Source organism: Mytilus edulis, chromosome 1 (genome assembly GCF_963676685.1).
Source record: "Mytilus edulis chromosome 1, xbMytEdul2.2, whole genome shotgun sequence".
NCBI lineage: Eukaryota > Metazoa > Mollusca > Bivalvia > Mytilida > Mytilidae > Mytilus > Mytilus edulis.
Window position 1 is genome coordinate 10305893 of NC_092344.1, and position 14022 is coordinate 10319914.

At 34.4% G+C, this 14022-nt stretch overlaps 1 protein-coding gene across 1 annotated transcript in view; it reads left to right on the top strand.

Annotated features, from left to right (window-relative positions):
* The window catches only part of LOC139523929 (uncharacterized), a 94329-nt gene that overhangs the window by 18342 nt on the left and 61965 nt on the right, over positions 1–14022 (top strand). Inside the window, exons 9-19 of the mRNA XM_071318358.1 lie at positions 5702–5771; positions 7065–7330; positions 7774–7852; positions 8298–8554; positions 8941–9010; positions 9595–9857; positions 11256–11313; positions 11695–11975; positions 12705–12762; positions 13356–13630; positions 13877–13946. Coding sequence (XP_071174459.1) covers positions 5702–5771; positions 7065–7330; positions 7774–7852; positions 8298–8554; positions 8941–9010; positions 9595–9857; positions 11256–11313; positions 11695–11975; positions 12705–12762; positions 13356–13630; positions 13877–13946 — 1747 coding nt within the window. The remainder of the gene's footprint in view (positions 1–5701; positions 5772–7064; positions 7331–7773; positions 7853–8297; positions 8555–8940; positions 9011–9594; positions 9858–11255; positions 11314–11694; positions 11976–12704; positions 12763–13355; positions 13631–13876; positions 13947–14022) is intronic.

Genomic DNA, 14022 nt, shown 5'->3' on the forward strand with positions numbered 1-14022 from the left:
TTCTTTGTACTAACAGACGGCAGTGGTCCTTTAAAATCAATGCTTAAGCGTTCAAATGGTTGTGTAGCTTTCACAAGTGGTGATGCATTCGGTTTAGCATACTGAGGTTTTACTTTTGCACAAATCTCACACTGTTTGATTGTTCTCTTCACGTCATCAACTGAGAAAGGTAAGTTCTTTGAACGGACGAAGTGAAGAAGTCTATTGATGCCCGGATGGCAAAGTGCACTGTGTTAGTTCAGAAAGAGAATCGGAGCTGATGGATGAGCAGTAAGCTCGAGAAAAACAATCGGCTGATGCATTGTCTTGTCCAGGACGATATTTTATATCATAGCTGTAACAGCTCAATTCAGTTCTCCATCGAATTATTTTGTCATTTTTCACTTTACCGTGCTTCTTTGAATCAAACATATAAGAAACTGCTTCCTGATCAGTGACAAGAGTGAAGTGTTTCCCACTAAGTAAGTGTCTCCATTTGCGAACCGCATCTATAATGGCACATGCTTCCTTTTCTACAGATGAGTGTCCTAATTCATGAGCATTTAAAGTTCTCGAAAAGAAAGCAACAGGCCTTCCACCCTGATTGAGACTTCCGGCTACTGCAGAATCTGATGCATCGGTTTCTACGACAAAAGGAATAGCTTCATCAATTGCACTTATGCTTGCGTTTTCAAGATCGGATTTCAAATCATCGAATGCTTTCACTGCAATAGAGTCTAACGGAAAAGAAGTAGCGTTAGCTAAAGGTTTGATTTTGTCTGAGAATCTTGGTATCCATTGACTATAATACGAAAACATTCCCATGGCTCTTTTCACTGATTTAGGACTGTGGGGAACAGGGAGTTCCCTTAGCGGCTTCATTCGATCAGGGTCAGGTCGTAAAACACCTTGACTGATGGTATATCCAAGTAGATCAACTGACTCGACAGAGTACACACATTTGTCCTCATTAAATGTTAGCTGATGTTTGTCGGCAACATCAAGAAATCTACGTAAGTTTTCGTCATGTTCGGTTTGGTCCATTTCGCCTATTGTGATATTATCAATATACACAAATACTGCTTCTAATTTGTTTTCGGCCACTAGACGGTCAATTACCCTTTGAAAACAAGCAACTCCGTTCGTAACGCCAAAGGGGACTCGCCGAAATTGATACAAACTGCCATTGGCTTCAAAAGCTGTATACTTCTTTTCATGTTCACGTAACGGAATTTGGTGATAGGCACTACGTAAATCAAGCGTACTGTATACCTTGTATTTGGCGATATCTGAGACCATTTGATTAATGTTAGGAAACGGATAAGCATCAAGTTCAGTAAATCTGTTTATAGTTTGAGAGTAATCGATTACTAATCTTTTCTTGTGCCTTTCATTTGAAGTTACTAAAACTTGAGCTCTCCATGGTGACATACTAGGCTCAATTATACCTTCGGAAAGTAATCTTGTTGTCTCCTTTTCTATGAATTCTCTATCGACTGCACTGTACTTCCTTGATTTTGTAGCAATAGGTCGGCATTCACTTGTCAAGGTGGCAAATAATTCTGGGGGATCAACACTTGAAGCAGCTAAACCACAAACTGTATTTGAATCATTAATTTCTACGGCTGGTCTGCTTCCACCGAAACTTATTTTTATACTGTCGTGTCTTTTCATGAAGTCCTGTCCCAAGATAATGTCACAACAGAGTTTATTGAGGACAGACAACTGCATATTCCGATAGAAATGTCCATCAATGTTTAAGTTTACTTTGCAAATTCCTACTATAGGACTACTGAGAGCACTGGATGCCATCGATACACTTCCGGTAGCGTCATTTATATTTACTGACATTAATTTTGCAAATTGTCTATGAATGAAACTTTCAGAACTACCCGTGTCTATCAAGGCTTTGCACGGACGTTCATTCACACGCACATTTATTACCGCTTTCTTTAAACATTGCGGAGATGCAGCAGTCACGGTTGCTAATATGGGAGTACAAGAGGCAGATGTCCAAGTACTTGTTGTATTAGATTTACACACTTTCGAAAAGTGTCCTTTCTTACTACAGTTATGACAAGAGGCATCCTTTGCCGGACAAAAACGTCTCGCGTGAGCATTATTCCCACAAAAGAAGCACTTTTGTTTACTTCCGGGTCGTTGTGCAGCAGCTGCTGTAATCTTGTCTTCTTCAGTAACGAATTGAAGTTTTTTTGTGCTATCTGGAACACTTTCATCTGATTTTTGTCCAATCGCGGCTGTCACAGAAAATGGCTGAACATACACTTCATTACTGCGTTGAGCTAGATCTAATGTTCGCGCCTGATCAAACATTGTCTTAAGGTCAAGAGTTTTATTTTCCAACAAACGTTGTCGAACAATTTGTGAGCAAAGTCCATTTATAAAGGCGTCCCTTGTGTATTCTTCCTTGTATTTATCGGCCGTCACTGGTTGAAAGTTACAATCCTTTGCCAATACTTTAAGCTCTTGTAGAAACTGGTCAAGTGTCTCACCTGTCTGTTGTCTGCGTGTTATCAACAAGTGCCTAGCCAGAACCTCGTTTTTTGGTCGAACATACACAGCTTCTAACAGTGATATAGCGGTATCGTAAGTTTCACATTCACCAATATACTCATATACACGCGGCGAAACAAAATTGATCAACATTATTAGTTTGTCTGGAGCTTCTTCTCCGGCAGAGGTTAAATAGTTTGTAAAAGTTCGTTTCCAGTGAAACCATTCTTTTGCTGCTGTAGGTGAATCAGGATTGGCATCCAATCGTTCAGGTCTGAGGTATTTATGCATGATGATTTAAGTTGATAAAACTGTAGTGTAGTTAATAATCATTCAAAAGAGTTCTCAAGTAGATACATGATTTATTTATCAACTTAAATCCAAACCATCATTCATGATTACAGGAGTCTATAAAGAAAAGGGAAAGAAACTATTACAATGTCTATTACTAATGACTAACTACCACAAAACCAAATAAACATAATATACTACAACATATAAAAGTGTAAATGTGCTGTAATATTTCAATGCTTTTATTTTAATGAAAAACAATTATGGTTAATTTGGAGTCCCTAACACAACAGGGAGATAACTCTGTAAAGTCAGCTAAACGTATTAATTATGTTGCGTTGTTTAGGGAATATTAACTGTTTAACCCCCAATCCCGCCTGTAGGCGTGATGGCGACAACAATTCTTTGATGGCCTGTAGGACCCTCCATACTTTTTTTTAAATGCCCCAGCTGAACTGAAATGATAGCAGGGACTTTAACCAAGCAGTTCATGGTCCATAAACTCTTCTCAGATGTCTGCTCATGAAAATATGGCACTTTGAAAGTGTTTAAGAGTTCAAAATCGGAAAAACGTGAAAAGAAGCCAAAATCAGGTGGGGGTGGGCATCTTTTGATGGCCACACCATAACTGGAAGTGACTGTAGGTATAAACTATTTTCATACATGCATGCATAGGTGGTACAGGAACACAAAGAGGTATAATATGGCCATTAGGAATCTAATCTGTGAAATCTAGGTCACCGTTTTGTCAAAAATCCGTAAAAACAGACATTTAGGCAGACCTGACTTGACAATAAAAATTCCCCAGCAAGACTTTCAAGTCCAATATACTCCCAGTTAGAATGAATGGACTGCTGTAACTATAGGATAATACTTGAATGACAAATAAACACAGTCTTGTCAATGTTCACCTCTCAAGGTTGTTTTAAAATCGGAAAATAGACGGAAAATTACCATTTTCAGTGGGGGTGGGTTCAAACCCACGAGAAAATATTCCACCTATCACCCCAGCCCCAACCTAGCCATCCACCCCCAAATCCCAATATATAGTTTTATACATGAGCATCAGTTACAAACAGCGGTATATTGCTGGGTCTTCCAAGTGCTCCACAAAACCTCTTTCTAAATTATTAACATCCATTTTATCAGCAATCAAAGACGGGCTTCAAAGTTATTGTGAAACTGCCTATTCTAGAGGTGGCGTGAATCAGATGTGGATACTTAAAAATTCCAAAGATCTTTTAGAGTACATACAATCTAACTCTCTTTCATCTTGTAACAGTATTAAAACATTTGACTTCTCTACTCTTTACACAAGTATTCCACATTCCAAACTTAAAGACAAATTAAAAGAGCTCAGGTATTACTTTGCTTCATAAAAAAGAATGGCCAACGTAGATACAAGTATCTTGTCTTAGGGAGGGATAAATCCTACTTTGTAAAGAATCACTCTGATTCAAACAAAAAATTCTCTGAAACCGATATTATCAAGATGCTTGATTTCTTGATTGACAACATATTTGTTACGTTCGGAGGACGTGTTTTTCAACAGACTGTCGGCATACCAATGGGAACAAACTGTGCCCCTCTACTTGCTGACTTGTTTCTTTATTATTATGAGGCTGACTTCATGCAGGAACTTCTTAGGAAGAAAGATAAGAAGTTAGCAATATCCTTTAACTCTACTTTCCGCTATATAGATGACGTTCTTTCACTAAACAATTCAAAATTTGGTGACTATGTGGAACGCATCTATCCCATCGAATTGGAGATAAAGGATACTACAGATACAGTTAAGTCAGCTTCATATCTTGACTTACATCTAGAAATTGACAATGAGGGTCGGTTGAAGACAAAACTTTACGACAAAAGAGATGATTTCAGCTTTCCAATTGTGAACTTTCCATTTCTAAGTAGCAACATTCCAGCAGCACCTGCATACGGGGTATATATCTCTCAAATGATACGATATTCCCGTGCTTGCATTTCCTATCATGATTTTCTTGATAGAGGGTTACTGCTCACAAGGAAGCTATTAAATCAAGAGTTCCAAATGGTGAAGTTGAAATCATCCCTTCGTAAATTTTACGGACGCCATCACGAGTTGGTTGACCGTTATGGAATAACCATTTCACAAATGATATCGGATATGTTCCTCACGTCGTAACTACAATCCCCTTCCCTTTCATGAATTTGACCTACCGAATTAGACTATTTACCGGATTTGTAATCACATAAGCAACACGACGGGTGCCGCATGTGGAGCAGGATCTGCTTACCCTTCCGGAGCACCTGAGATCACCCCTAGTTTTTGGTGGGGTTCGTGTTGTTTATTCTTTAGTTTTCTATATTGTGTTATGTGTACTATTGTTTTTCTGTTTGTCTTTTTCATTTTTAGCCATGGCGTTGTCAGTTTGTTTTAGATTTATGAGTTTGACTGTCCCTTTGGTATCTTTCGTCCCTCTTTTACAGAATCAAGAGTGCTAATTTGCATATAATTTGCATATGATTGCAAATTTTCAAAAATGCGTGATTTTCCAGAAATCTCAAGGGGGGGGGGGATATGTTAAGCTTCTCAATGATGAAAATCCATGTTTGTCAAACTGCTATATAACCAGTGTAATTTTTCTGATGAATTGGTTGGTTCAAATTTTTTGAAATTTTTATAATTTTGTCAAAGGGTCAAAGAAAATACTTTGCCAAAATTTTATAAAAATTAAACGAGCCAAATTAATTTTAGTGAAGGTGTGTGGTGCCACCTTTCAAAAGATCTCAAAATTTGTCAAATTTATGAACTTTGTGATTTTTTAAATCTTTATAGCCAAAAATATACCCTTTTTATACCTTCTTACTTAAACGTCTACTTACATTTGTGTTTATAAGTATCTTATTCAATGATTTTAACTTGATATTCCAGGACTGCTGAATTTAACAAAAAACAACACAGAAATAGACATTGCAGACTATGATGAAACCATTGCTGAAGGGTAAGTTATACTGGAGGTTTTTTTTGCAGACTTGACTTTTATTTTCAAAATATTTGCTGTGTTGTAGGTGATTACATTAACTTGAATGAGGCCAAAAATTTTCACAATCAATATACCTTTTCTTAATAATTTCGCATGCTTAAAGTGGACATTCTGTATGTATGTGCATGTCCCAGGACAGGAGCCTGTAATTTCAGTGTTTGTTGCTGTGATGCATATTAGTTTTTCATTCATTTCTTGTAAATAAATTAGACCATTAGTTGTCTTAGTTTCTATTTTGAATTGTTTTACATTTGTCATTTCAAGCCTTTTATAACTGACGATGCAGTATGGGCTTTGCTCATTGTTGATGGCTGTCAAAATTGTCTCATTTCTAAACACACCACATCTTTTTTATGTATACAACCCTAGATGACCTATGACCTAGCTTTGTCCAGAAAGGAAACTTCCCCTAAATTATTTGAATGGCATAGGTGTGACTGCTTATTTGTCTCTCCATACAAATAAAGATTTGTTTTGCTGTTCTTCATGTTTACAGTTACTGCAAGGTTTTCATAAAGTAAATAGCATGCACACCTACCAACTGTCATTATTTGTGGGGGATTTCTCCAATGGAGGATCACAATTAAACATTTTGAAATTGTAATTTTGTCCACAAATTAAGACAAAACAATCAATTTTACCATGGGTATGGGATTAAAAAGCATGAAGAAGCAAATAAACAACATTAAAATAAATTTAAAGGTCCCTGAAAAGGTTTTGTAGGACTATAAGAGCCATCTTGCAGGTAAAACCCCCATAGGCATTTTGAAATGTTAGCAGGTATGAGCTTGTTTGCTTCTGACCCAAGTCAGTGAGAAGCCTCTGCCTTTGTTAGTCTAAAATGTATTATTTTTAATTTTAGAGTCTTATGTACAATTTGGAGTTTAGTATGGCGTTCATTATCACTGAACTAGTTTACATATTTGTTTAGGGGCCATCTGAAGGATACCTCCGGGTGCAGGAATTTTTCGCTGCATTGAAGACCTGTTGGTGACCTTCTGCTGTTGTCTGTTCTATGGTCGGGTTGTTGTCTCTTTGACACATTCCTCATTTCCATTCTCCATTTTATTGTCCACACTTTTAAAATTACCATGTGTTATTTTGGAACTGTTTTACATCAAATTCTTGTCAGCTTATTTAATGTTGGAATATTAATGATAATAGAATTTAAGTTATTTTGAAATGTTTTCGTATATATGATGTCCAATCTTTTATTCTGAAATCAAATTTTTACATGCTTATATTTTGTAGATTACCAGTTACGGTCATTAGATATAAAGTGAAAGTAAAATCATCTGTTATAAACACTGTATCAGCAAGACGACCCAATGACAACACATTAATACAACAGCTTAAGATCCAGTACAGTACAAACCAAATATTACTGTATACAGGGTCAGGGCCTTTCTTTCAATTGAAAGATAGTCTAAAGTTTTATGTAAAGGGTCCAGGGCCAGTTGAAAGTCAGATAAAACACATGGAGGAGGCTATTTTGTCAGCTCATAACAATACTTGTGGTAAGAATTGCAGATCATCTGGTATTGAATTAAGATTTTCAAATGGTTTAAATCTCTTTAACCATCTAAACAGACTTGTTTCTAGTAGAGCAGTGGCGGATCCAGAACTTTGCCTAAGGGGGGGCCACTCCAGTCATGCTTCAGTGATTCCCTATATAATCAACCAAATTTTTCCCATGAAAGGGGGGGGCCCAGGCCCCCAGGGCCCCCCCTGGATCTGCCTGTGTAGAGTAACTATTTTCTTGATAGTTTCAATAGCTGCATTATACAGTTATACTTCAAATGACACCTAATGCTCTAATATCCAAGGTGCAATATCCAGAACAGTATTTAGTACAACAAATTACAAAAGTTTTTATATTGATTATTAAGAGTCTGCTGCTTACTTTTACATTTGATAAAGTATCATTCAATGATGAATTCAGGGAATTTTATTATTTTAGAGAGTAGTGGGAAATGTGAAGTTACTAAAGAAACCAGAGCTGTTATTAGAATGAGAGAAGAATATGTTGGAGATGATGGGTAAATATGTTATACTGACAAGACCATGATCTACTGATTGAGGGATGGCATTATAGTTATACTTTACAATATTTTAATCTGGTTCTTTAAATTAAACAGACGTATTTAAGTTGTTCTACTGTTATTATGGAAAATATTCATATTTTTCATCATTGTCCTTGAACATAAGCAATTTTTCAAGATATTTTTTTAAATGCTGTACACCTATGATAATAGGGGGAGTCACATTGCTTGTGGTCTGTACAATCATTAGTTTCTATGTCCATCTCTTTATCCTATGTCAGGTTGAAGTTTTTATAGGTATGCAACCTTGACAAATAAGGTTTTATGCTCAATAAGTCTTTATTCAAAACAGTTGCATTTGATAAGAAAAACTATGACCAAATTAACCTTGTACAGTTGCTTATTATTATGCAAACTAATAACAAGTTTGTCTTATTAACAGGGTGGAAATAACAGAAATCACCTACTACATTGAGATCTTTGGTGCAGTAGTTCTCCCTACAAACTACAGTGGTGTTACTTCTGATAATTATACAGAGGCTTTTAAAGCAGCTGGTATACATACTGTTGTTTACAGAGGACTTAAAACACTTAGATACAGGTTCCACTATAGACTGTTTATTGATGGTAAAGTGAGAACTGAAGATGAGAAGGACTTTAAGGCTGCATTAGAAAATACTTGGTTCACAACATTCCCAGGTTAGCAACTTAGTTATTGAATGTACTTTACATATAGTCAGTTTTACTGTACCACAACCCTAGGTAGCAACTGGATGTTTCTTTTATGCCATGTCCTTTACATAAAGTCAGCTTTAACATCTCCAATAAATGTATAGTCATAATTTGTTAAATATTTGAATTGCAGAAAATGCTGTCGATTCACAAAAAAAAAATTCAACAAGTTTTTGAAGATAGGTTTTAACAGTTTTTGTGTGCATGCCTTGGAAATTTATATTGTGACACACTAGAATTCATGATTCACATTTACTTTTAAAAGAAACCAACAAAAATGTGAACCCGACAAATGATAATGAATACACAATATTTCATGGACTTTAATTAAATGTGATTTTATTTATCTACAGGATATTACACTGGATGTAAAGACTGTTTTGTCCAGATTGTAAGACAAGAAAAGTATCTAACAGATAAAGGGTGAGGTTTGATTCAAAATTTAGGTCCCATACTTTTCTTTAGAAGTTTATAATTAGATATTTAAAAAATAATATCTTCATTTGTAGTTACAAGGAAAATGTATGTTGATTTAAAAAATATCCTTATCAAGTCTGCCTTTTGATTTTCAGAGTTTTTTTTTAATCTTTAAAGGATACATGAATATTTATTTTGCAGGAATCAAATTAATCTTTTTGTTTCATATTTAATAATAATGAGAGAAGTTGAATTATAAATGTTGATTCTAAATACATTCTCAGTTGCTAAAAAGTGTAAAGTTGCTGTTTCAGCTTATGTAATATAACAAAAGGCATTGGTTTAAATGTGTAAAAATATTTGGGTAAATCCAATGAAAAAACAACTCAACAAATCAACCAAAATAGGTATGTAAGTTTTATGAGGTAACTGCACAAAGTTAGATTCACCATAGTCACAGTTCAGATTGATTGATTGATGGCTTCTTGTTTGTTTATGTCCAGTGAGTTTCATTTGTTTTTGTTTTATGCATTCAATACATCTGAAAAGCAAAGAATATTCTAAAAAAATATATGATAATTCTTTTTTAGAAATGAAGTAACAGCCTTGATATACTACTTTTACTTCCATTCAATTCTTCAAGTACCACTAGATTTCATCCCTCCCAACAACACACTAATGGTAGATAATACACATGTGAGAGGGGTAGACAACAGTACATACATCCTATACACATCAGATGTGTATTCTAGATATAGAAACAGCTTCAGTTTGTTATTAGAAGGAGAAGAGGACATCCCTACTACATCTATAACAGATAATCTACAGGCAGCTTTCTTAAATTATAGTGATTGTAAGTATGCTTCATTTAATAGGAGTATTGATCATAATAAATTGTAAAAGGACAAAGAAAAAGAAATAAAGTTTTTTTTCAAAATACTTTCAGTTTGGTGGAAGTAGAAACATTCAATGCTTATACCTACTGAATTCTTGTACCTACTGAATTATTTAAAATGGATAAATGGCTGTTCAAGTCTATCAAACATAGACAGAGTGATGTGGTAAAGAAGCAACTCTTTATTGCTCTAGATGAGAGCATAAATGATTCAATGGTTGTGTAGATCTTAATTTAACAGTCCTTTAAAAGGCATTGTATGATCTGAAGGGGAAATAATTATTGACATTATAGTGCTTATCCAGTGACCTTTGGGGTATCACAATAGCAATGGCCAAAACAGTTTACCAAATTGCAGTTAGATTTCTTCTCCAACTAACTGATCAACTGGTAAAATGTTTTAGCAGATTGCTCAAGTGAAATGTTGTTAGTATGAAGTGAGTACTGTAAAATCAAAAGTAATACTTACCATCCAGATCCAGTTAGTTGATATCTTTGTCATTTGTTTCAAACACAAAAATGACTTACTATAATATGAGTCACTGAATAAGAAGGTCTAATTTTGACATGGAAACTTCTATCATAAATAGATTTTAGAAATAAATAGTTGAAAACATTGTTTTGTAAGTCTATAATTAATAGCTCTGTTTTCCAACAACAAGTTAGTGCACAATAACTTTTTCTTAGAAGACAAAGCTATAAAATATACATCTACAAAACAATGGTTTGAACTATTTATTTATAAAATCTATTTATGATAGAAGTTAGCATGTCAAAATTAGACCTTCTTATTCAGTGACTCATACTATAGTAAGTCATTTTTGTGTTTGAAACCAATGACAAAGATATCAACTAACTGGATCTGGATGGTAAGTATTACTTTTGATTTTACAGTACTCACTTCATACTAACAACATTTCACTTAAGCAATCTGCTAAAACATTTTACCAGTTGATCAGTTAGTTTGAGAAGAAATCTAACTGCAATTTGGTAAACTGTTTTGGCCATTGCTATTGTGATACCCCAAAGGTCACTGGATAAGCACTGTAACAGTTTGTCAACCTGTAAAAGAATTTTATATACTGATGCGTACCCGGTATATATACAAAATAAGAGATGTCCAAGAAATCAATGTGTATGTGTGGAATAAGAGTCAAAATATACTTCTTTATACCAAAGACATAAATAATAATATTTATAAAATATATATGATACTTAAAGCTGCTGTCCAAAACCACAATTACCCATGCAATTTATATATTAAGGCCTCTCAGCCCTGGCATTCACACAAGCAAATGTTGATAATGGTACAGTCATAATAAAGATACTAAATTTTATAATTCCTCTCCTTTACAGCTTCAAAGACTATTAAAGTTGTTCTGAAAACTACAGAAAACCTTATTGATGACCAAGGGTAAGCTTTATTATGATTTTTATACATGCATTCCGCTTTTAAATGGAAGAAAAAATGGGATCAGCTAATTATTGTATACAGCAGAATGTCCACACTGCTTTCAATATACCATTTTTAATTGTTCCCATATGGACTAACTTATATTACACCATCCTGAAAATCTGTTTTGAGAAATTATAATGGAAAAAAAATAGTTTATACAAGGAATTTATAAAAAAAGAAGAAGAAAAAAAACCCAGTAATGTGAATAATCCTTCCCTTCAAAATGTATTTGAACTTTTGCATTCTATAGTCAAAATCTTCATTAGATTTAATGACTGTCTGGTCTTGAAAGCAACAGTTTAATATGAAGAGCATAACATTGATTTGTATTTCTTTCAGTGATCTAATAACAGATTTAGTATTTTTCCTGATGAGAGATGGAGAAATAATTGATGCTAGAACAACTGACACGCCATCATTAACCTGGCTTCGTGACTGGTTTGTAATGCAAAAAGTACTGAAGGAGAGTGGAAAGCACTACATGGTTTATAATAAGAAAGGCAGGGACATATTTAGGATAGATCAAAGCTGGCGTATAAATGTTGAAGGCTTTGTTATGATGTCAGACATGAAGACCATTGAACTGTTACTGATAGATTCAATTAATGTTACTATAGAGAGTAAGTGGGATAAAGTAGAGAACAAAAAATTAAACTCATTAATGCATTTTATCGCTATTTTGTGCATTTTTCTTTTGATCTTTTCTAGTGATAATTTTCATATCATGCTTCTCGCTTGAGATGGAAAAATTATCGCTAGAAACTAAGGAGGCCACGTGGCGTTGCTAACGAAATTGACATGAAATTGACAACGTCGTCATAGGTAAAATAGCGATAAAAAGATTATCATTGGTCATCTCAACTCGATTGCTTTTCTCACTTTCGCTGTACCAGCTCAAGCGAGAAAATCAATCTCGTTGAGATGATCAACGATAATCTATAAGTCTAATGTGAAGAAAAGATATTTGGTCTTTGGAATCACAGTTGTCTAATATATCAATTCTTGTCACTAGTCCATAGTTTAGTTTTATCAAATCCTACTCCACAATTGTTTCGAACCAACAAAACCTTGGATGAATTCTTTAAGAAAAAACATTTGAAATGGGAGTTACCATTTTCATTAGGTGAACCTTTAAAAGTATAGCACCCTTAATTCTTATGGCTTGTAAGAAATATCACTCTCTAAAATCACAAAGGAATAGCCTTAAAATAAGCAAAAAAACAATGCCATCAGTTCACTTTGAGCACGTCCCTTTTAATGTGTGTTGAAGGATATACAAGCTTGCTAACGTAATAGTTCTTTCTTTATCAAATTGCCTATCCTTTGATATCATATTTTTGTTTTATTAGCAGCCAATGTTGAGGTACAGATATTAAAGGCCAGAATATTCATGGAAAAGAATAGCAGGTAAAGAACTTATTTAAATGGTTTGTGAAAAAAACTAAGGGCTGTAAGTTTGTTGCACTACATTAAAGTAAATGCCACCAACCAAGTTACCTAATTTAACTTTAACCACAATTAACATTTAGCACAACAAAATTGATCATCATTTAGTACCTACCACTAACTACATACCAATGATGCTGTCTACAAACTTAAAGTTGTAAGACAATTTATCAACTAGTCAGCAGATAAGCTGCAGTGGAGGGGGCATTAAGTATTACCCTTGTCTGTCCGTCTGAACATCCTTCTGTACATCCATTTGTACATCAGTCTGTACCTGCCTACGTACATCCCAAAATTGGTTTCCGTTCTCTAGCTTCAACCAAATGTTATAATGCTTATTACCCTGTTCAAATTTTGGTGGAGTCACTTTTACGTTCTGGAGTTATGCCCCATTATAACGTTATATGGAAGCGAGGGCATCATCTGTGTCCCTTGAAAACTTTCTCCATTTATTTATACATCAATCACTGTATTTTAGCCCTATGCTATCCCTGCTTGGATGATAATACTCACATATCATATGATATTATTTAACATATTTACGTTTTTAACAGGAAACTAATGACAGCTTTATACTATGTATGGAGAGTTAATGATGCTGTACAGGAAGAATCACTGACCAGCATGCTAATCAGAGAGAACAGCATTATTTACATTAGGAAACACCTTTCTATGTTGAATTACACATTGTATGACTCGAACACATCAGAGTCTACAATGTTTATGGACTATCACTTTGAGTTATACTTCAAGATGGAATTATCATCTATAGAATTGTTGGCAAATTTTTCATCACAGCTTGTTACTGCCTTACAGGCAAAATGGAAGGGTATGACCATAATTTTATGCTAAGTTTTTTACATAAAAACTGAAATTTTATCATCTTTTGTTGATGCTAATGTATCTTATTAAATGAAAACATTTTTGATATAGACTTATAAGCTTCTAGAAAAAGAACATGGTTGAAATTTTTTTTAGAAACAATGAAAACAGATAGTTGATGTAGGTGTATTATTCATAAGCATAAAAGACACACATTTACCTAATTGTTTCACATTTATTGTTTCATATTCAGGTTATACAGGAAAAGGTTTAGAAGTACATGTAGCATTCCAGGAGAAAGTCTACATTGACATTAATCAAACGTAAGTACAGTTGACAAAAAACATGTGGTCAGATGTCTTTATGAGATCAATGTATCAATAATTATTGTTTGTTAGT